Source organism: Haliotis rufescens, unplaced genomic scaffold (genome assembly GCF_023055435.1).
Source record: "Haliotis rufescens isolate VD_foot unplaced genomic scaffold, xgHalRufe1.0.p SCAF_9, whole genome shotgun sequence".
In the NCBI taxonomy this organism is placed as follows: Eukaryota; Metazoa; Mollusca; class Gastropoda; order Lepetellida; family Haliotidae; genus Haliotis; species Haliotis rufescens.
The window spans coordinates 36,458,479-36,483,586 of NW_025964383.1; the positions used below are offsets into that span (position 1 = coordinate 36,458,479).

Here is a 25,108-nt window from a genome sequence, read left to right on the forward strand (position 1 = left end):
AATAGCGTCGGAACTAATTGCTTCGATCGACGGTGGTCAACGCACGTTGTAACGACCACTGCGATTGGCTACTGGCTCCTGCGAGGTAACATCCAGTGAACTGAGAACACGAGTTGCTTTAGACTTGAGGTCGGGAGCTTTCATATTTGTCACTGCATGGGACGTTAGCTTCAGGAACTGACTCCGGCGGAGATCGAAAACATTTCAGTAGAGGTGTGATAGTATGTGTGGAACGTATTTGATAACGACACAACAGACGTACTGCAGGTAAGCCTTTCCATTTTATTCAGAAAATTTGTTTTATTGATGAAATCGAGCTCGTAACATTGATTATAACAATATGTCAGCAACACTATTCCTTAATTAAAGAGGTCACACTTATGTATGTAAAATACTAGTTAAAGTGATATGATTTCTGCATCTCAGAGAAACTTAATATGTGAAGATGACATTTGCCGGACTCACTAAGTAATCGTGCGTTATAATGTAGGCGTGAATCGTGGTAAGTGTCCAGCAGTTTTTATCTTGGGATGCACATCCTAATTTAAGATTGATAATAGATAAATCTACTCGGATACAAAACGGATAAATATGACTTTGCCTCGTGCTTTACCAACAAACAAAACTTGTTCGCTGAACATGCTCGATGTGTTGTGGAAAAAAACATTTAAAAAATTGTGTTCCTATTCAGAGACAACGTATAGGATCGAAATGACCAGTGAAGATGCGGGGTAGAATAGGCCTTCAGCAGCCCATGCTTGCCGTAAAAGGCGACTAACGGGATCGGGTGGTCAGGCTCGTTGACTGGGTTGAGGCATGTCATCGTATCCCATTTGCGTGGATCGATGCTCATGATATCAATCACTGAATTGTTTGGTCCAGACTCGCTTATTTACAGACCACCGTCATATAGCTGGAATATTGCTGAGTGCGGCATTAACCAACAAACAAACAAACAAACAGCGATGTCTGCAACACAAACATGGACATGGTATGCAGGGAAACCTATACTGCACATTAGCTGCAATAAAAGTGAGCAGACAAACAAATATTTTATAAATAAATATTCATATATATGTGATACAATTGTTAGCATTTCGCGGTTTCGTAAGTTTCCTTTGGCGGAAATTTGCTTTGAGAGAGACAGGTTAAATATGCTGGATTAATAAAATAATGTACATGTACATAGCTTCGTTTGTAATTGTAATATTTTACATTGTGAAATTACTGGGAGTGTGTGCTGAAATCCGATTGGTTTAAAAAACGTTTTTGATTGAAATGGATCCCGGAAATATTCTGACCCTTTCGACCGCCTCCGTGGACTAGTTGTAGAGCGTCTTCCCGGGGTTCGATCCCCGGCCGCGTCATACAAAAGACGTTAAAAGATGGTACTTGTTGTTACCCTGCCTGGTGCTCGGCATAAAGGGGCTAAACAACTACTCGGAGTCGGTATACTGTGTCTGAGTAGGGTATTCATGTTAAACTGCGACATGGTATCTCAGTGGGCTACCACTATAAAATCAGCATCAGTACGGACTTAAAAAGCAGCCACACACACGTGCATGCAGGTCGCTATATAAGTGCATGATATTGAACGCGATGTTATATCCAATTTCACCTCACCCGCTGGACAGTTTCCTGTGTATCAAGTATGTTTTATTTCTCAATCTCAAATATGAAAAGAACGTGCCATTGTTCCTGGGGGACTGAACAGTTTTTCAACAAAACTACAGTACATAAACTAACGGATAAACATGATGTCTCATGCTTTAATAACAAACAAACAAACTTGTTCGCTTGACATGCTCGATGTCCTGAACACATATGTTGTAAGAAAAACATTTAAAATATGGTGTTTTCCTATTCAGAGACAATGTCTATATCGTGAAGCAGGACCCAAAACATATCCTGTCTCTAGAAAATGCCATTTGGAGAAACAAAATGTTCACACATGTTCGAATTCGCGTTGTTATTCTTTCTTCATGTTTATACGAAAGGAGCATGTCGTAACTATCACACACACACAAACAAAAATACAAAACTAATAGATAATATCCAGGTGTGTTGGAACAAAAGCGAACAATATTCCATTATAGCCTATTCCTCATATTTTCTTGTTGTTTCCAATGGTTTCTCTGATCTGTCTTTGGCTAGCCAAATGTGTTTGCGTCCTTTCCAGGATCTTATATATGTCTTAAATGTAACGTTTACACGATATACGACTTTCCATTGGACGAGGGGTCGGTCACATGACCGCGAAACTGAAGTTCATAAGTGTATGAACGACACAATGTGAAGTTCATACGTTTTTAACGAGACTGTATTCTTGAAATAACGTGAACACTGACTGTCTACTTACATATTTCTTGGGGAAACCCCTGGGAATTCCCTAGCACGAGGCCATACAAAAGCGTTGTTTCTGATCATTTAGACCCCTTAATCTTGAACACTGCGTTTTAGCATAGATTGGGAAACTTCAGAGAGTTTGATTGCATGGTCGTTCATGAATACCCTCGCTACCACCCATTCAAGTAAACAAAACGAAGAAATGCACAGCAAAACTATCTTAGTATCGACTCGATCCGTGTCTAGACTGACAACGACAGTCAGCAGCAATCTCTGGATTGACCTTTGTATCTATTTGACACATCGTCATAACCTCCTTTCAGTGACTGGCCAATTGATCAATGGTGACTAACACATGTAACCGCCACAGGTTCATGAACAACAGCATAAATCACTCCCGTCACGTTTATCGTGTCGGCCATTTTGACGTCTGATACATGATGTAAATGTATTACGACGCGCTGCTATTGTGATTGACTTATTGAGGCAGTTCTTAACAGACCTCATCCAATGACTTGAATACGTTTGTTTTAAACAAAATACAATAAATGTTCCTGTAAAGCGATTTGGGCGTATATATGCGCATGTCACCTCTCGTTTTGAGGAACTTTTTTATTCCGGCATACAGCTGCTTGTTGTAGACAAGAAAATTTGTATAGATCTGGCGCTACACCCTTTAAGGTAAAAAGGTGATGTTACAGATCTCCGACGTTCACGCCCTTCACGCCCTCACACTATGAACGTTCATACTCCAATGAACTCACACAAAGTGAAAGTCAATTATTTTTAATCAAATATGCAAACAGTCCAGTTCATAACATTTGGTTTTACATTCAATTAAGTCAATTGCGGTCCTTTGAACTGCCCAAAATTTAATGCCGTAAAAGCTCCACAACTATAACGAGAATCTCAACCTAGCGTCTTTCGAGGTATCAAGACGGGGGAGTTGATAAAAGTTAGAAATATCCCAGGCTCGCTAAACATTTGAACTTTTTACAACGATTCTAAATATATTTGAGCTTGGAAGATACACGGCTGAGATTTTATTTTTTATCAAAAATCATTCTTCCAACTGTTTCTGATTGTAAATAGTAATAACCAGTGTCTTGAGTGTAAATAGTACATTAACCAGATTCTATGGCAGAGAGATCAGTGATGTCAATTGAGGTCATGGTAACCCCTGTCAACCAATGGTCTGCAAAGCATTGTGATGCATGTTCATTTCAGCGTACCCTTCTTGGAGAGATATCGTTCGATCCCACTCAAGATATATCTCCTTTGAAAGCCAGGTTTGGGCGATACTGACATTAAAACGCCATTAACACATAAAGCATCAGTTCGAATATGTGATTGGACTTTTTGTTTGTTTATAAAACATGCTTCCGTTATGAAGTAGTCAAGTCGATACACCAAGTCCTGGAGTGCCTTTTATCAATGCTTTGTTTAACACATTTATCGACGACAGAAATGTGAAACGGTCTCGAAATACGACACTACTTATTAAATATGTCCGAGTTATTTCATATTTGTGAACCTTTAAAACTACGTTTATTTTTGCATTTAACTATAGGGAGGTATAATTGTCACGAAAATACTGAAATGTTTTGTGAATAGTTGTGTCCTTAAGCTTCTAGGATCCGATCCTTATCACGGATGGTGTCAGCACCATGTCCCTTTGCTAAACCAAAGCCACTTTTCTGAGACTTCTTTTACATCGGATTTCCCCATTGCAATAACAGTGACATTTTCAAAATGAAAATAATCGTTGATATATTTTTTAACGTTACACATATTCGACCGATATTGAAAACACTAGAGATTATCTGGTTAAATCAGGTTTACGGTGCGTGTCCGATCAACGATCGTTTGATGAAGCCAGAGTCTGACAATGCCAGACACGCCATCCCTGCTTCCAAAGAATTGTAATTGAGTTACCCTCTATATATTTAGATTGATGATTCATTGTTTTAGCATTGACGCAGTTGTGGTGGCTTTTTCAAAAGAGATATTTTTCATTATACCGCAACCGAATGATGAACATCGATATTCCAGTGTATTATATATCTGTTCTGTTGGGTACATGTCATGGACCCATTCACCACCTAAGATTCATTTAAATCGTTATCTCCATCTTGTGTTGTCACTAACATAGCACAGAATTTCTCTTGCTCGTTGTAATCTCTTTAGATCTCAGTTTTTAAGGGCGTGTCTTTCGGGTAATGTTAAAAACGAAGAATGGTGACCAATGATTCTAGGGTATTTAATATTTAATCATAATAGAATGGTGGCACATGGTCCTTTGTTCAACGCAAAGGCCACACATCAGGCAAAGTTAGGTGAGGTGAAATGGGGTTTAACGTCATGTTCAAGATTATTTCACCTATATAGTGACGTGCATGCACATTTGTTTATCCCCTAAATGTCGAATGACAGTAAGAGTAACAACAAGTACCATCTTGTAAAGTAGTTTGGTGTGACACAGCCGGGAATCGAACACGCGACCTTCCGCTCTCCGGGCAGACGCTCCATCCTCTAGTCCCAGGAGTGGATGGATTGGTGATCGTGACCTACAAGCGTGACTCCTGAGAATTTCTAGGGCTTCGGCCACGACCTACACTGAAGTACACATTACATGAGGTGTCTCCTTAGGCAATTGACTTTGTTGGAAATATGCCTGTGTTCACCCAGCAGTCACTGGTTGGTTGGTTGGTTTGTTGTTTAACGCCGCACTCAGCAATATTCCAGCTTTATGACGGCGGTCTGTAAATAATCGAGTCTGGACCAGACAATCCAGTGATTGATATCATGAGCATCGATCCACGCAATTGAGATCGATGATATGCATCAACCAAGTCAGCGAGCCTGACCACCCGATCCCGTTAGTCGCCTTTTACGACAAGCATAGTCACCTTTTACGGCAAGCATGGGTTGCTGAAGACCTATTTTACCCCGGATCTTCACGGGTCCAGTAGGATGACATGATAAGTTTTAGTGTTAGCCTTCTAGTGCCTCATCAGACACACATAAGATTGCAATTCTATAATTAAATGTTATTGTAATGACAATTTAGATAATGATCAACATGTTTGAGGGGGCACGGGTGGCCCAGTCGTCTAAGTCGCCGCGATTCGGTGTGCAACGTTGCGTCCCTTTGGCCCGCCAGAAACCTATGATTGTGGGTTCGAATCCCGGTTCAACCCGATTATGTTTCTTGGTTTGTAAGCACCATACCAGTGCTCGTGGGTTTTACCGAAGTGGTAAACGTCTGAGACCTGCATCACTTCGGGCTTTCCTCCCACATTAAGCTGACACGCCGCGATATAACAGGAATACTGTTAAAAGCGGCGTTAAACCCAACCCAACATGCTTGACTGTTGATTCATTGCCTTTGTGAGTTCATCTTTTCAACAGCAACAGCATGACATAAATGTCCTTGAAAAATATAAAAACAATCGCCATTTTGTCCATGTGCAACGGCGTATCTTGCTCGTAATGCTGAGTGAGTGGGTGGGTGTGGGGGGGGGGAGTAAGTCAGTCAGTTACTCATAAAGATAGTGACTGCGTGACTGAACTACGCTTTGAACAGGCGGTAATATCGGCTTAAAACTGGAATAAAGGGAAAAGTTACGCACATTGTCGACGTTGTACGGGACACCCAAGAACATGGATAGGTGCTGATAAGATCGGTGAAGGATTTCCAACAATGAACCTCAATCCTGGTATTGATCTAGATTGTGTGATATAGGAGTACATTCGTAATGTACACCTCATGTATGCTCAACTGTTGGATCACATCTCGCCCACAACTGACGACCGTCTGAACTGAAAGCATTTCCATGTCAACCCTTTTTTTTAATGTGGATGCTGAAAATATCAACTCCCCGGACGCTCAAGTTAATCACACTTGCCCGAACAGATGCCTCTGCACTCCTGGCTCTGCGAGGGTTAATAACTTACGTGAAAAAAGCCAACACAACATGCATCAACCAAGTCAGCGAGCCTGACCACCCGTTCCCGTCAGTTGCCTCTAACGACAAGCTTAGTCGCCGGTTACGACAAGGGTGGGTTGCTGAAGACGGATTCTACTCCGGATCTTCACGGAGCTACATACAGTGAATTACCTATAGTACGGACCTCGTTTAACTAAAAACTACACCTTGAGAACGAATCCTGTCAGAATGCCACATAACATTATCAGAACCCGTGCTTCATTAGCCGGGAGTTTTGTCATCCGGAAGACTTAACAGAAAACCTTCATTGTATGTAACAAACGCATGGCATCCATGCCCAGATAGCACAAGGGACAGAGTGGCGGGTACTGCTCAACGCCGCTTTCTTCCAAATATTCACGGCGAACAAGGAAACTAAATAACTCAGAAACAAATAATGCAACGTTCGCAACACAAGTACTAATAGGCACAAAGTAATATGACTGAATCATCGTAATACTAATTAGGTTTGTTATAGAGTTGCGTCCCTTGATACGCCAGGAACCGATGATCGTGTGTGCGAATCCCGGTTCGTCCTGATCATGTTTCTAGGTTTGTCAGTACCATACACGTCGTGTGGGTTTCACCAGAGTGGTAAACGTCTGAGACCTGCATGACTTCAGGATTTTTCTCACCCATTGAGCTGACACACCGTGATGTACCTGGAATATTGTTCGAAATGGCGTTAAACCCAACTCACTCACTTACTAATGAAATGAAATTATTTCACTTATATAGTGGGGTGGTTTGTGCGTGCGTGCGTTCGTGCATGGCTGAAGAGTGAGAATCGAGTGCACTCTGATCTATTGGGCAAGGTAAAAATGTAACACTTTGAACATGCTTTAGAGTGTGGCTTTGGTGGAGTACATACATACACATAATTACTAATATATGTTTGCACGTCATTGTCTCTTCATGATCAGTATGACTGTTTCTTTTGTTAAATGTTTCACACCTGTACTACCATCACATGATACACCTCAATGACATCACTCTCAGATACATGCAGCAGTGGATCAAAGCTTGGTTGGCTGCTTGGTTTGTTGTTTTACGCCGCACTCAGCAATATTCCAGCTATATGACGGCGGTCTGTACATGATCGAGTCTGGAACAGACAATCCAGTGATAAATATCATGAGCATCGATCAACGCAATTGGGACCGATGACATGTATCAACGAAGTCAGCAAGCCTGACCACCCGATCCCGTTAGTCGCCTTTTACGACAAGCGTCGCCTTTTACGGCAAGCATTGGTTGCTCAAGACCTATTCTACCCCGGAATCTTCACGGGTCCATTTACATTAATGCGGATGGTAAAATAGTTCCTGTTGTACCTACAATATTTTTTGTAGGCGAAATGGGATGTAGTCAGAATGGAATATAACCTGCCAAGGAGGCCGTCTCATCTCAGTGATGCAGATAAACATGTATGCCTGTGTTCAACGCGAAGCACAACTAAAGTGCGTGGCGCGTGCTTTGATGAGATATTTGGCGTCAATACATCGTCGATTTGACACGGTAAAGCCGGAAATCATAGACGAAAGGTCAATTTGCCTTATATAAAGCGTTATAAATCAAACAACAAATGAATTAGTTGCCATTTTACGACAGGTCCCGTACTGCTTATAGCAAATGTGGGCGTGAAGGGCTCCGCAATGTTAGTTAATTGCGACGCCACTACGCTGTGACCTCGTTGGTTGAGTGTAATGTCGCACATTTTCAGTGCCAACATAATAGCACGCTTCCATGTCCAACTATACAAGTTGTATAATCCTTCTTTATCTATTTGTCGTAACATATTAAAAATCATTTAAAAGCTATTGTCGATACTTCTATCAAGGAGGATGAGTGATTGACCAATGCCTCTAAAGTAAAGTCATATTGTTGATCCTTGCACTTTGCGTAACTGTAGGAAACTATCAAAAGAATATAGACAGTTAGATTGAATAGAATTTCTTTCTGTTTTGAAAAGACCATTCTAAAGTTTATTTTAAAGCACCAGTGAACATTCTTAATTAAATAGTTTCTAACGCTATCAATTTTATATGTTTTACAACCAGACTAGGTTCGCGTCAAAGTAAAAGTAAGTTGGCGTTGATTGATATGCCAGGACACGGTTCCAAAAAGTGATCTCGGCTTTTCTTCTGTGGTAAGTTAATGTTAAAGTATTAGAGTTACAGTGGTTTTGGAGCTAAGACCGCTTTGGGGGACGGTGCCCTAATAGCATATTACCAGTTCTGATGTTTTTGCCTCAATGCGTCTCTATCGTTGTAATTTAAATATATGTTTAGTGAGTGGGTGAGTTTGGTTTAATGGCGCTGTGTTCCAGTTATATCACAGCGTATCTGCTTAATGTGGGAGGACAGCCCGAGGTGATGCAGGTCTCAGACGTGTACCACTTCGGTGAAATGCACGAGCGGGGGTATGGTTCTGACAAACCAAGAAACTTAATCGTCGGCCATCGGGTCACAACCAAATCACCGAGCCTAACATCCGGGTCCATAACTCGCCTTTGACGATCGTCATATGTTGTTGGAGATGCCGAATCCTTTACAGGACCGTATTTACTGTACGACAGATTTATTGACCAAACCAAATCTGACTAAAAGCCTGATGTATCTTAGACAACATTCTAAAAAATAGAATGTTCAGTGAAGCGGCATGTCACCACCCACAACGTTTATACAAAAATCAATCCATGCTTTTGACAAAGTGTGTTCAATCAGAACAGGCGTCAACCAATCTAAACGGCGTCGCGAACGTGTCCTTCCATTAATATAATATAATAAAAGGATTTGTTCGTTGCATTTGGAAATTAAAAAGGGGCATGTCGAGAAATTAGTTCTGTTTCATAACGAAACATGAAACCGTTGACATTCATTGTAGAATTTTGTAACTGTACCGTTCCATAGGCAAGCAATAAGTAATGAATGTATCATGTTGTAAATTCAATTTGCGTTGAGAGCACTGTGTAACAAAAATATGAAATGGTTGGTCCTGAGACAGAAGCTTGATTTGTCCTCGTATTGAGATCCACGATGAGCTGTAGAAACTTGAGCATAGGTAATTTACCACTATGTGATTTAGTTACAAAATCGAAGAAACGATCGTTGCCACATGTAAATTTAATGAAACACTCTTGCAAGCGGATATTCCTGATACCATTTTATACAGTGGTTTCGTATGACAGGCATCACTCTGCTTCATCGCTTCTATTTGAGACTGTGTGGATCACAAAGAAGGTAGGTCATGCACTGCATTGTCGTGTATTCATCTGAAAGGAGTGCTTCGTGATGATTGACAAAGGTCAACACTACTGCCCTGAGAAGTAACTTACATGTTCATGCCAATGATACTTGAGACCACTGTTTAATATAGCTGCGATGCAACAGTTGCACACTTGGTGAAGCTTATATGTTTTCATTGCACTGCGCTGTATACTGTATTGTATCCGGTATGTCATCACTAACTTTTAAATTCATTCAATCGTAAATATGAAATTCATTGTCGGAGCCAAAATGTAAAACATACGACAGTATTATCAAACAACACTTAAAATAATAAGCCTTTAAATGTGTGTTGGGCAACTGATTTTTTACTTTGACGTCCCTACATTGAGACGTCGTTGTGTACGTCATCAAATGACTGTCGCTGCACCTTAAAATTGGAGAAAAACTAATAATACCCTGTTTTTAATAATTTGCGAAAGAACATGGTACACTGCCAACAGACATTTTGATGAACGTTTTATTCATATGCGGTTAGAATATACCGTATTCGACGTAATAAGCGCCCACGGCGATATTTGCTGATATATTGAACAATCCCAATTAGCACCCTTCCGATTGATCAATGTACACTAGCCTTGTATAATACGCACTCATGTGTTATATGGACTCTTAATTTCGGGCAATTAATTTCTGGAAAAGTGTATTATAAAACGCGCATACATTTCTTTTGTATCATTTCAGGCTGTCAAGATAAGCCACGAAATTTACTATCTTTCAACTCTTTCACCAAATTTATATTCTAATAAGAGCCCCCTATTTCTAATTTTGAGAGCGCCCTGGGCGCTTATTATGTCAAATACGGTAATATATAAACTTAAATAATAGTACACTGTTGCATTACATGACAGTTGACAGTCGTCCTTGATAGTTTCCACAGGAAGAGTAATGGTAGTATGTGCTCTAGATTTCAAACATTCATCTTAAAAAAGTTACATATTTGTATTCATGACAAGGTGTATTCTGCAGAATGTACAATATAATGTACATTAGGAATGCGCAACATCGGAACTCTAAGTGTAAGCCTCTTCCTAACTGTCAGTTCCTTGCATAGGCTAATGGCAAAGCAAAGGGGATAGCCTGAATAGTTTGAACATGCATTTTTTGTGGATAAAGTTACACAGTTTGCGTAATCCACCTATCCTTGCTTCCCCAGGATATATCACTTGATGAGATCAACCGATATTTCCTAAGGGATATATCTAAAATGCATACATCACAATGTTTTGCAGATCATTGCCACGGCATTGGTTACCATCTCTCTGCCACTGAAGCTGGTTAGTGATACTTTTTACACTCAAGGCACTGGTTGTAATCGTTTACAGCAACTGAAAACCATCGGCTTTCACTGACACGTTTTTTCTATTTAATGATTAACGCCCTGGATTCTGAATAACCTCAATACTGAAGAGAGCGTGAAATCCTTTTATACGCACACGTACCTTTCGTACGTATTTCTTTTAACTCGGTTATTCTGTACCATAGTGATAATACACGCACCAACTAACATAATTGTTTACAATTGCGTGCCATTTTATATGCCAAACAATGAACCAACTCCCTGAAGTGCGCGACTAATTAAATAAACACTTCATAATCCAGCCTTCATTGTTTATGTATCTAGTTAGGTATTTTCAACAACAATCTTTGTTGACGGAGTGACCGCAACGTCCCACGCAATCGAGATACGATGTTGTCACGCCATCAACCAAATCACCAAGCCTCACAGTACGAGCCATTTGTAACAGTCGCCTATAGGACAAGATGTTGTCGGGGACCAATTCTAGCTGGTAATTATAAACCCCCAACCAAAAGCTAAGCAACGTGTTCTTCATAATGCAATACATTTATAAGGTACATATTTTGGTACATTTTAAGAAAGCCTTCTTATGCCGTCGGCTGTAAATTTAGCCTTTTAACCGTCATCGGCAACAGCTTTTATAAATAACCCGGAATAAAGCACAAGTGAGTTCGTCAAGGAGTTTCGCCACGTTTCTGATCGTTTTGTTATCATTACATTATTTTTTTATGTAAAGACCTCATATTCTATATACCATCGTTATATTATTTCCGGGAAAATCAATATTTGAAAAGATTACGTGAGTGGGCGCATGCTCATTTCTGCCGCGGCAGGAATAAGGAAGATAAATAAAACACAACAGGCTATCTTAAATATGTGATGTCATGTAGAAAGATATATTCCTTCATCAAGCGAACTTCCAGTGGGTTTGGAGTTATCTGATATTGGTCTCCGCCAGATTCGCATGAAACGTGTTCTTCCGTCCCACGCCAAACATGATACACCGCACAGATCAATACTGATGCTCCACAGCTGTCACTGATACTCGCTTAGTGTCATTTTTACCAAACCACATGTTTAATTTATATACTGTAATGAGTACTTTTCAACGAATCACATACTCTGTATTACATTAATAAGTGTCAGGAACTAAATTAAGCCAAATTGTGAGACAGAGTACCAAATTAGTACCTATACGTGAGAGAGGATTCCAACTGCATCCGCCTGACATGCTCATTACCTTGACCAAATTGCTACCTTCGGGGGTCATTATTGAGAAAAGCTTGTCATGGCAATTGGTCTTCAATATAAGCCCATAAGGTGATGGATTATAGCTCGTAGTCAGTGTATATATTTATACAACGAGGTTACGACCTTTTGACTTTGGCCACGACCACAAATAAGAATGTCTGTAATTTCAATGTTATTAAGAACCCCTGCCATTACGCCCGTGCTATTTAATGTTAATATCTTTTGATGATAGTGGACGTGCTCCAATGGCCTCTCACATAGAACATGTGTTATTTCAATTTTGCTTTGGATTTATCGGGGTTTTCCATGACATATGTAACTTTTTTTATCCGTGGCTTTGGGGACGGGTTTATATTCTTCAACGAAAATGGTATTTATCATTAATTGGCTCTAGTTTATAAATCACTTCTTATGGTGTTTGTTTTGCTCTATTTTCAGGACTATGTTTTTCTAGATTAAGACGTGGCTCCATATTGAGGAATATGTTTATCTAGATTTAGACGTGGCTCCATATTGAGGAATATGTTTATCTAGGTTCAGACGTGGCTCCATATTGAGGAATATGTTTATCTATATTCGTGCCTGGATCCATATTTAGGAATATGTTAATCTATATTTAGACGTGTCAGATTCAAATTTATACAGAAGTAGTACATATTAGATACAGTAGGTACAGATATTAGAATATACCACGTCATTAAAGGCGTTGTCCTTCCTGCAAATTGCAAAATAGGGATAACATTGAAGATGAATTTCAAGTTGTATTTGTTTGTGAATCCTACACCACTGCACAACGGAAGTACATGAGCAAGTACACATGGGACTATACTGCACATCACGCTTTAACAAACTTAATAAATTCAGAGAAATAATTTGAGTTGGTATTTATGCAGTGTTGAAAATAAGAAAATATTGTAATATGTTCATATAGGTCAACTGTTGTATGATTATAGTAAGGGTCAGGCATTTAACTGAATAAGTTGTCTGTCTGTCTGTCACAACCAATCAAATAGTATGCATGTTACATGGATGACCCAAGGTTTATGTATAGACCCCTAGTTTACATGGATGACCCAACGTCTGTGAACAGAAACACCTTCTTGACATGGATGACCCAACGTCTGTGTACAGTAACACCTAGTTTACATGGATGACCCAACGTCTGTATACAGAAACACCTAGTTTACATGGATGACCCAACGTCTGTGTACAGTAACACCTAGTTTACATGGATGACCCAACGTCTGTATACAGTAACACCTAGTTTACATGGATGACCCAACGTCTGTGTACAGAAACACCTAGCTTCATGGATGACCCAGCGTCTGTATACAGTAACACCTAGTTTACATGGATGACCCAACGCCTGTGTACAGTATCACCTAGTTTACATGGAAGACCCAACGTCTGTGTACAGAAACACCTAGTTTACATGGATGACCCAACGTCTGTATACAGTAACACCTAGTTTACATGGATGACCCAACGTCTGTATACAGAAACACCTAGTTTACATGGATGACTCAACGTCTGTATACAGAAACACCTAGTTTACATGGATGACCCAACGTCTGTGTACAGAAACACCTAGTTTACATGGATGACCCAACGTCTGTGTACAGAAACACCTTCTTGACATGGATGACCCAACGTCTATGTACAGTAACACCTAGTTTACATGGATGACCCAACGTCTGTATACAGAAACACCTAGTTTACATGGATGACTCAACGTCTGTATACAGAAATACCTAGTTTACATGGATGACCCAACGTCTGTGTACAGTAACACCTAGTTTACATGGATGACCCAACGTCTGTATACAGTAACACCTAGTTTACATGGATGACCCAACGTCTGTATACAGTAACACCTAGTTTACATGGATGACCCAACGTCTGTGTACAGTAACACCTAGTTGACATAGATGACCAAACGTCTGTGTACAGAAACACCTAGTTTACATGGATGACCCAACGTCTGTATACAGAAACACCTAGTTTACATGGATGACTCAACGTCTGTATACAGAAACACCTAGTTTACATGGATGACCCAACGTCTGTATACAGAAACACCTAGTTTACATGGATGACCCAACGTCTGTGTACAGAAACACCTAGTTTACATGGATGACCCAACGTCTGTGTACAGTAACACCTAGTTTACATGGATGACCCAACGTCTATGTACAGACCCCTACTTTGCATGGATGATCCAACGTCTGTATACAGAAACACCTAGTTTACATGTATGACCCAACGTCTGTGTACAGTAACACCTAGTTTACATGGATGACCCAACGTCTATGTACAGACCCCTAGTTTACATGGATGACCCAACGTCTGTATACAGAAACACCTAGTTTACATGGATGACCCAACGTCTGTATACAGAAACACCTAGTTTACATGGATGACCCAACGTCTATGTACAGACCCCTAGTTTACATGGATGACCCAACGTCTGTATACAGAAACATCTTGTTTACATGGATGACCCAACGTCTGTATACAGAAACACCTAGTTTACATGGATGACTCAACGTCTATGTACAGACCCCTAGTTTACATGGATGACCCAACGTCTGAATACAGAAACACCTAGTTTACATGGATGACCCAACGTCTGTGTACAGAAACACCTAGTTTACATGGATGACCCAACGTCTGTGTACAGAAACACCTAGTTTACATGGATGACCCAACGTCTGTGTACAGAAACACCTAGTTTACATGGATGACCCAGCGTCTGTGTACAGTAACACCTAGTTTACATGGATGACCCGACGTCTGTGTACAGAAACACCTAGTTTACATGGATGACCCAACGTCTGTGTACAGTAACACCTAGTTTACATGGATGACCCAACGCCTGTGTACAGTATCACCTAGTTTACATGGATGACTCAACGTCTGTGTACAGAAACACCTAGTTTACATGGATGACCCAGCGTCTGTGTACAGAAACACCTAGTTGACATGGATGACTCAACGTCTGTGTACAGAAACACCTAGTTTACATGGATGACCCAACGTCTGTGTACAGAAACACCTAGTTGACATGGATGACTCAACGTCTGAATACAGAAACACCTAGTTGACATGGATGACCCAACGCCTGTGTACAGTATCACCTAGTTGACATGGATGACTCAACGTCTGAATACAGAAACACCTAGTTTACATGGATGACCCAACATCTGTGTACAGTAACACCTAGTTTACATGGATGACCCAAGTCTGTGTACAGAAACACCTTGTCTGCATGGATGACCCAGCGTCTGTGTACAGAAACACCTTGTTTACATGGATGACCCAACGTCTGTGTACAGAAACACCTAGTTTACATGGATGACCCAGCGTCTGTGTACAGTAACACCTAGTTTACATGGATGACCCGACGTCTGTGTACAGAAACACCTAGTTTACATGGAAGACCCAACGTCTATGTACAGACCCCTAGTTTACATGGATGACCCAACGTCTGTATACAGAAACACCTAGTTTACATGGATGACTCAACGTCTGTGTACAGTAACACCAAGTTTCCGGTCCATCAGTACGTAATGATACTTGCTGGCCCTACAGTCAATTTTCTTATCGATCGAGAAGTCGTTTTGACATTCAGCTCAAGTAGGTACTTATTTATATGAAACCATTGCTGGTTCACTTCGCCTGTAGTCACGAAGCTATCATTCTTTCTTTGGAACAAGTAGCAAAACTGTGTCTTGGCATTGTAGTTCATGTGTGGGCAACAGTTTATGGGTAAGTGAGTGAGTAGGGTTTTACGCCGCTTTTAGCAATATTCCAGCAATATCACGGCGGGGGACACCAGAAATGGGCTTCACACATTGTACCCATGTCGGGAATCGAACCCCGGGTCTTCGGCGTGACGAGCGAACGCTTTAACCACTAGGTTACCCGACCGCCCCGCAACAGTTTATGATGTAAACAAACACAGTCGTTTTCAAATAGTTGCATCAGTGATTTTCAAATATTTTCAGTATAAATACTGATGACTTAACACTAAAATCCTCATTATTTAACAAAATATGTCATAAGAAGAAACGTACATGACCTAAATCAGCTTCATGATTCTAGCAGCGGAAGTTCAAGAAAAGTTAACATTTTATATATCGCAAGAAAATAATTTGGGAACAGTTGGGTTGAGCTTCACCATAAACCAACCATTACCAACTTACACTTTGAACAAAAATGGCTGATTAAAGGTAATGAATATTTTTTTTAGGCGTGGGCGTCATACAGCAAATCGGTGTTCAGTATGATAGCTGGGAACACAACTGGGTATACTCTTATAGAAATACACATATGATCTTGTCATGGCTAAGAATTTACGCTGTGCAATAGTGCAAACATGTCCTTTAGCTGCGGACACACATTTACTGTAGTTGGGCGTACGTAATGTAAGTGTGCCTCACAGGTGAACAAAAACACGTGTTATAGCTGAGATTAAACACGTCTTCCAGCTAAGAGTATACATGACCTGTAGTTGAGAGTAAACAGGTCTTCCAGCTAAGAGCATACATGTCCTATAGCTGAGAGTAAACAGGTCTTCCAGCTAAGAGCATACATGACCTGTAGTTGAGAGTAAACAGGTCTTCCAGCTAAGAGCATACATGACCTGTAGTTGAGAGTAAACAGGTCTTCCAGCTAAGAGCATACATGTCATATAGTTGAGAGTAAACAGGTCTTCAAGCTAAGAGCATACATGACCTGTAGTTGAGCGTAAACAGGTCTTCCAGCTAAGAGCATACATGTCCTATAGTTGAGATCGAAAACGTCTTCCAACTAAGAGTATACATGTCCTGTAGTTGAGAGTAAACAGGTCTTCCAGCTCAGAGCATACATGTCCTATAGTTGAGATTAAACACGTCTTCCAGCTAAGAGTATACATGTCCTATAGTTGAGAGTAAACACGTCTTCCAGCTAAGAGCATACATGTCCTATAGTTGAGAGTAAACATGTCTTCCAGCTAAGAGCATACATGTCCTATAGTTGAGATTAAACATGTCTTCCAGCTAAGAGCATACATGTCCTATAGTTTAGAGTAAACATGTCTTCCAGCTAAGAGCATACATGTCCTATAGTTGAGCGTAAACACGTCTTCCAGCTAAGAGCATACATGTCCTATAGTTGAGCGTAAACACGTCTTCCAGCTAAGAGCTTACATGTCCTATAGTTGAGCGTAAACACATCTTCCAGCTAAGAGTATACATGTCCTATAGTTGAGATTAAACACGTCTTCCGCTTGGAGCATACATGTCCTATAGTTGAGAGTAAACACGTCTTCCGGCTAAGAGCATACATGTCCTATAGTTCAGCGTAAACACGTCTTCCAGCTAAGAGCATACATGTCCTATAGTTGAGAGTAAACAGGTCTTCCAGCTAAGAGCATACATGTCTTATAGCTGAGAGTAAACACGTCTTCCAGCTAAGAGCATACATGACCTGTAGTTGAGAGTAAACAGGTCTTCCAGCTAAGAGCATACATGTCCTGTAGTTGAGAGTAAACAGGTCTTCCAGCTAAGAGCATACATGTCCTATAGTTGAGAGTAAACACGTCTTCCAGCTAAGAGCATACATGTCCTATAGTTGAGAGTAAACAGGTCTTCCAGCTAAGAGCATACATGTCCTATAGTTGAGCGTAAACACGTCTTCCAGCTAAGAGCATACATGTCCTATAGTTGAGAGTAAACACGTCTTCCAGCTAAGAGCATACATGTCCTGTAGTTGAGTGTAAACAGGTCTTCCAGCTAAGAGCATACATGTCCTGTAATTGAGAGTAAACAGGTCTTCCAGCTAAGAGCATGCATGTCCTATAGTTGAGAGTAAACACGTCTTCCAGCTAAGAGCATACATGTCCTATAGTTAAGAGTAAACATGTCTTCCCGCTGACAGCATACATGTCCTATAGTTGAGAGTAAACACGTCTTCCAGCTAAGAGCATACATGTCCTGTAGTTGAGTGTAAACAGGTCTTCCAGCTAAGAGCATACATTTCCTATAGTTAAGAGTAAACATGTCTTCCCGCTGACAGAATACATGTCCTATAGTTGAGAGTAAACATGTCTTCCAGCTAAGAGCATACATGTCCTGTAGTTGAGTGTAAACAAGTCTTCCAGCTAAGAGCATACATGTCCTATAGTTGAGCGTAAACACGTCTTCCAGTTAAGAGCATACATGTCCTGTAATTGAGAGTAAACAGGTCTTCCAGCTAAGAGCATACATGTCCTGTAGTTGAGCGTAAACATGTCTTCCAGCTAAGAGCATACATGTCCTGTAGTTGAGCGTAAACACGTCTTCCAGCTAAGAGCATACATGTCCTGTAGTTGAGAGTAAACAGGTCTTCCAGCTAAGAGCATACATGTCCTGTAGTTGAGCGTAAACATGTCTTCCAGCTAAGAGCATACATGTCCTGTAGTTGAGAGTAAACACGTCTTCCAGCTAAGAGCATACATGTCCTATAGTTGAGCGTAAACACGTCTTCCAGCTAAGAGCATACATGTCCTATAGTTAAGAGTAAACATGTCTTCCCGCTGACAGAATACATGTCCTATAGTTGAGAGTAAACACGTCTTCCAGCTAAGAGCATACATGTCCTGTAGTTGAGTGCAAACAAGTCTTCCAGCTAAGAGCATACATGTCCTATAGTTGAGCGTAAACACGTCTTCCAGCTAAGAGCATACATGTCCTATAGTTGAGCGTAAACACATCTTCCAGCTAAGAGCATACATGTCCTATAGTTGAGAGTAAACATGTCTTCTAGCTACACACGTTTCCTAGCTGACAGTATAGAAGTAATATAGCATTCCCTATAGATGAGCGAAAACATGTCATGTAGCTGCGATGAAATAGGCCCTACAGCTGAGAGACAGTATGATCTACAGCTGAGAGCCAACTTGTCATCGCGTAGAGGAAATGTGTTCTAAGTCTGACAGTCGTACAGCGAAGAGCAATCATACATTTATTGAAAGAATATACTGTAAACTAATAGCTTTAAAGGTAAATAAAACAGATGCAATATTAAAACACATATGGTTATTAAAAGTAAAACATATCCAGACAACAACGTGAACAACAACAAATGCATAATTATCTCAACACATACAGTAAACTACGTTTATAACGAACACGCTTATAACGAAATAACAGATATAACGAACTGTTTTTCGCCTCGACCATTTGTAATTATGCTGTATACGAACTACGGTTAATACGAAATAAATTTAGTTGTCCCTTTAAGTTCGTTATAACCGTAGTTTAATGTATTCACATTAGAGGCAAATTTCAAATAAAATCTCCGCCAATGTGGGTAAACGGACTTTCCAGACGTCCTGTTTTATCATAAAAGCATCCCTCTGAAACACAGGTAGAATATGAAAAATATATCTTTTTTCTGACGTGTTGCTTCATAGAATTTTATTTGTTTAAAAGACGGGACCTTTTACATTGTGGGGCCGTGTCAAATGAATGAGAAACGGACGATGCAAAACACTTAGTATTAGCTGGTGAAAAACCTAGATCGATAGCTCCCATGTGTTCAATTATAGCAATATTTGACACGTAATCACTTACTTGCTGATTTGATGACTACGGTGTGTTTCGAAACGGTCACTTGAGAAATCATCTGGCCGGCAGACCAATTTTATGTCTTTGATAAATATCACAGAATGATTTGAAGCGGAAAGTGGCTTGTCACACACTCCCAAATGGTACTGTGGGTGACGGAAACGATTTTAGATTTCTGTTTTCATATTTCTCAAAGGATTCCTTCGACCCTGTCTGTATTAAAACAGATTGGAGGGAATAAATATAGGAAATACAGGTCTCCAACACATCCGGACCTGCACAGTTCCGAATGAAAACTCAAATAAATGACATAGTTTCAAGAACATATTTACATGCTAGACTCTACTCCCTTATAATTGACATTATGTAAGGATATGTAAATTGCCCAGCTGGTATACCACTATCATACGTCATACGTCACACGTCATACAACTCTTGCACAGAGGTTGTTTGACATATACCGTATATCCCCGAGTTTTGTCAGGTGAACAATTGACTTGCCTTTGCATGTTTTTGTCACGTGTGCCACAGTTGAGACAGGATCTGCTCACCTTTTCACGAACGCCTGTTATATATCAACATTATTTTGATCATCGTGATTCCTAAACACATGCTCATGATATAGTCGGAAACATATAATCGACTTTTGGTAGAGATTTTTTATGAATATGGAAAGAATTTTGTTTATATTCATTCAACTCCAGTCAATAAATGTGTAGGCATTATGTATCCCAGTTTCCTTTGTGATGTGGAAGGGAGCATTGTTTTATGCTAATGTCAACAATATTACAGCTTATTCAGGGGCGGGAGTTCTACATGGTCCAGGTGTGTGGCCTGCCATCTGTAGATTATCAAGTAGTTAGTATGTTCAGTTCCATCCAATGCCGTCAGCACGTTGACTCACAGTCAACCAAGTCACCGAACCTGACCCCCTGATCGTCACCCGTTATAGTCAACCCCATCGACAAGCATTGGGTCCTGGGAACGGTGAACTTTAACGCGGAATCTCCACAACGCTCTACCGATACCAAAATAATACCAAAAGCGGCGTAAAACCCAACTCGCTCTCTCATTTTCTCAAAATATAAAACGAATGTGTATGTATATGACTTGGTCATGTGTATATCTGAGGGCAAGGGTGGCGTCTTAGTCGTCAGAGTTACGTCCCTTGAATCCCGGTTCATCCCGATTATGTTTCTAGGTTTGTCAGCACCGAAGTGGTCGACGTCGAGACCTGCATCATTTCGAGCTCTCCTCCAACATTAGGCTGGCACGCCTATGTAAAGCGAGAGAGAGAGAGAGAGAGAGGGAGAGAGAGACAGACAGACAGACAGGCAGACAGACAGACAGACAGACAGACAGACAGACAGTGACAGACAGACAGAGAGAGACAGAGACAGACAGAGAGATGGCAGACAGACACAGGGAGATAGAGAGAGACAGACAGAGAGTGAGAGAGACACAGACAGACGGACAGACAGACAGAGGGAGAGGGAGAGAGAGAGAGAGCTGGAACACTGTTAAACAACGGCTTGATACCCAACTCACACACGTATGTATATCCTCAGTGTGGTTGACCTTTCAATACATAACGAGAATAAGACACTAATCATTACCGTCTCTTGCTGTTTCAGATGGTAATGGCTGCTGTAGCCGATGGTGAAAAGCTGCGTCTTAATCAGTATCAATTTCCGGGGCTTATGTACTGAAATGACACCCCATGTCATCACGACCATATAAGTGACATTTTGGAACCAACAGCGGAAGGCAATCAATAACTTAAGGTTCCACGTCAAAGGAAATGGACAACCCAGCAGGATAGTACATTGAACACCACCAAGAACATCACTAGTAGACTCATTTGTTCCATCTGACAACGACTTGGACGGATTTAGTTTGGAGTGTTTAATCACCTCTGGCTTTATAGATCGGTTTCGAATGGAAAACCGGTGGGCATCACATTTCTCATTCTAGTGTTGAGATAATGGTTTCAGGGCTCCGGGTTCGTCAGTAAAGGCTGCATTGATATATTGCAATATGGGACTTACAACGTCACCAAGATTAAACAGGACAGTGTTATTTAACAGTTTATAATACCACAGAACATCAGAGCAGAATAAAGATTTTCGGTGGCTCCAAAGACACTGGGCTCCACCAAGGACGAACGTGGGAACAACCATTTGTTAATGCAATATTAAGCTCCATCTACACGCCTAATGCAATGCACGTTAGGGTTTCCAAACCAACAGTGATTCAAGGAGGTTGCAAGTAGCTAAAAGGAGTGGAGACCACGGTAAAGATCACAGACAGCTTATGAGGCCTGGCGATCGCCGATCCTCTTTTGCGATATTTACGTCATTCGGTGTATTATATGACATGTTTATACCTCGGTAATCTTGTTTATGTAAAGCAGTAACCCTGAAGAACTTGCCTCCGCGATAATGAATTGAGACAAAATATCAACTTCATCACTTTGAAAAATCTCTGTGAAGAAATTATTCTCAGGATCTGATACACAAAACCTTGACGAATTTGACATACGAACTGATACAGTTGTTTTGAGTGACAAAGCTACCACGATGCCTTCAATCAACGTTTCCGACTACACCGTTATAGAAATAGACGTCAACGACATCATCGACGACATGCTCATCTTCAACGCTACTAACTCCAGCATGGCTGCAGGGTTACAGGACAATCCGTGGTACGTGTTTGTCCGGAAGTTCCAGACGGTGATGATACCGATAGTTTGTGTTGTTGGCTTCGTCGGTAACATTTTGGCAGCGGGAGCATTTCTTAGTCCAACGTTGCGGAACACCTCCTGCTGTTTGCATCTTGCAGTGAAATCCATCTCCGATGTTGGCTTTCTGCTATCATTGTTTATTGTGTGGCTTTATCGACTTGAGGTGCCTGCTTTTACAACCCAGGGAGTTTGCCAAGTTACCGTGTTTCTGACATACGTGAGTGGGTTTCTCTCTGTGTGGTTTGTCGTCATGATCACGTGCGAAAACTTCATCCGGGTATCCCTTCCAGGTCACGTGGCAATATGGTGTAGTGTGGCGCGTGCGAAATTTACAATTCTGCTCTTAATTCTCCTGTCTGTTGGCATTTACAGCTTCAGCTTATGGACAACTGGCGTTATACACCATAGCAATGGAGCCAATTGTCTTGCCTTCGAAGAGTATGAGAAATTGGTCATGGCCATGACATATGTTGACTCGATCCTCACCCTTGTGATCCCGCTCGTCGCTATGGTATTTCTGAATGTTGGAGTTGCAGTTGGTGCTATAAATGCACATAAACGCCGCAAGAGACTGTTCCAGAGCATCTCGCGGTCATCCAGCCGGAAGAAACGAGAATCGTCCAGTCCAGAAGCCAAAGTCTCGAAACTTCTTTTCGCTGTTTCAATGATTTTCCTCCTGCTCCATACTCCAAGCCACGTGATTCGGATCAAAATGATGTGGGTTCAGATCTTGTACAAGTCAGCCCCAACACTGTGTGATATCATCCTCCACAGAGTGTTTGAACTCATGTACTACATGAATTTTTCGGTGCATTGTGTTGTGTATCTGATATTTGGCGACAATTTCAGAACAGTGTTCAAATTGTTGTATTTGCCGATCTGTTTTAAGTCAACTCCTATGCAAAACAACTCTTTTAAGACATATTGCAAGAGAGGGTCAGAAACAGAGGCAATATTAAAATAATGTGGATATTGGTGCATGTTTAATCTTCTAACTGCATCTTTGAGACATGTACATGCGGGAAAAGATGCAGCAACAGACGCAGTCATCTTCTACAAGAGTAAGTTCAAAGCAGGCCTAGGTGCGTGTTGAAAAGGAATAACAATAAATATAATCGCAATTAAAAAAATAAGCTTGATGAAACTGTTTTTCTACTGTTGTAGAATGCTGTACAGTCAACAGACAATACTGCCATCTCCTTAGTACTCCACTTATGTACATAGGGATATTGGTGGTTCATTGTCCATGGAAACAATTATTTGAATTGACTAATGAACATCGAAACATGCACCCTATTTTTTCAAATGAATAAATCATGTTCGTTCAAATTGATTCATTTTTTTATATTTTAGAAGAACGACCAGACCTGATTCTGGAACTATCATTTGTAAGAGTATATTTCAGTGCTACAAGTATACTTTCTGCTGTGCAGCATCAGGCAACAAACAAAACTCTCACCTGCTATTTAAATTGTGTGAGTGAGGGCAAGACATACTTACCCTATTCGCTAACACCTGGTGTCATTACTGATTTTCAGTGATCCATTTATATAATTTTCACCGCTTTTTTTGCCTTCTACGCCCTGTTACGGCGAATAATCAAGACAGGTTGACGTCTCATATGTAAATATGACACGGCATTAGATCTCCATTTGAAAGTCAGTTCAAAATACCAAAAGGGATTCAAACTCATCTATCGCTGCCCGAAGCAATGTCATCAAAACCACTCGCCGAGATATGGATTAAACATCGTTGATACGACTCACTCACTCACTCACTCACTCACTCACTCACTCAATGTCCTCTTTAAGACATGCAGTGTTGAATATAATAAGAGACGAGTGTGCGGTATTCTTGTTAAAATCCCATACAGATAATATTCCAGGTACGGAATCAAGTGGACCAAACAAACATGACCATGACATTATGCACGTTGGAGTACGATGTCACGCGACCAACCAAGTCACCGAGCCTGACCACTTCTGTTCCTTTATCCTAATGGGGAGTGCAAGTTTTCCTGGTTTGTCAGTGTGTTTTGATCGTTAAATAAAACATATTACGTTGGCTTCTCAAAACTCAAAACACGTGCAACAAGACGCAGTTGTTGGCACGATGTTAGACGAAGCTTCATCAATAATGAAGGAATAGGACCTCTTTGAACCTGTACGTTATTCAATGCAAATCTAAAACCTATTAACGTTTCAAAAAGTCAAAACGGATGTTGTTTTGAACAAACGTATTGCTTGTGTTAAACGCAAATGTACAAATACTAGATACCAAATTTACCAAATGACACAAATGACAATTGGAGCACACATTGACGTTTATATTGCCCATCGATTGTCAAAAATAGTATTGAATCGTATAGTTAGTAATCATACATATTTACCTGTTCACCAAACACTGTTTTATATGCTTCCGTTTCGTAAACCGTAAGTGTATATTACTATAAACCAAACGTCACGTCATACAGTAATCGGGAAAACATAAGTTTTCTAACAAACTTACCTGTTCTTGTTGATGTACGGTCAGTAATATAAGTTGACAACCTTTTGATATTGTTTGGGTTAGAGGGGGGGGGGGGGGGGGGGGGGGGGGGG

At 40.7% G+C, this 25,108-nt stretch overlaps 1 protein-coding gene across 1 annotated transcript; it reads left to right on the forward strand.

The window, feature by feature from the left end:
• Positions 1-23,831, forward strand: LOC124113172 (G-protein coupled receptor 183-A-like). Its single transcript, XM_046473431.2, has 2 exons — positions 1-267; positions 21,400-23,831. The coding sequence occupies exon 2, from the start codon at positions 22,345-22,347 to the stop codon at positions 23,470-23,472; it is 1,128 nt and encodes a 375-aa protein (XP_046329387.2). The 5' UTR covers positions 1-267; positions 21,400-22,344; the 3' UTR covers positions 23,473-23,831.
• Positions 23,832-25,108: the final 1,277 nt, after the last annotated feature.

What these genes read in the sequence shown, in the direction of transcription:
- LOC124113172 (XM_046473431.2), top strand. Translation starts at nt 22,345, where the DNA reads ATGCCTTCAATCAACGTTTCCGACTACACCGTTATAGAAATAGACGTC.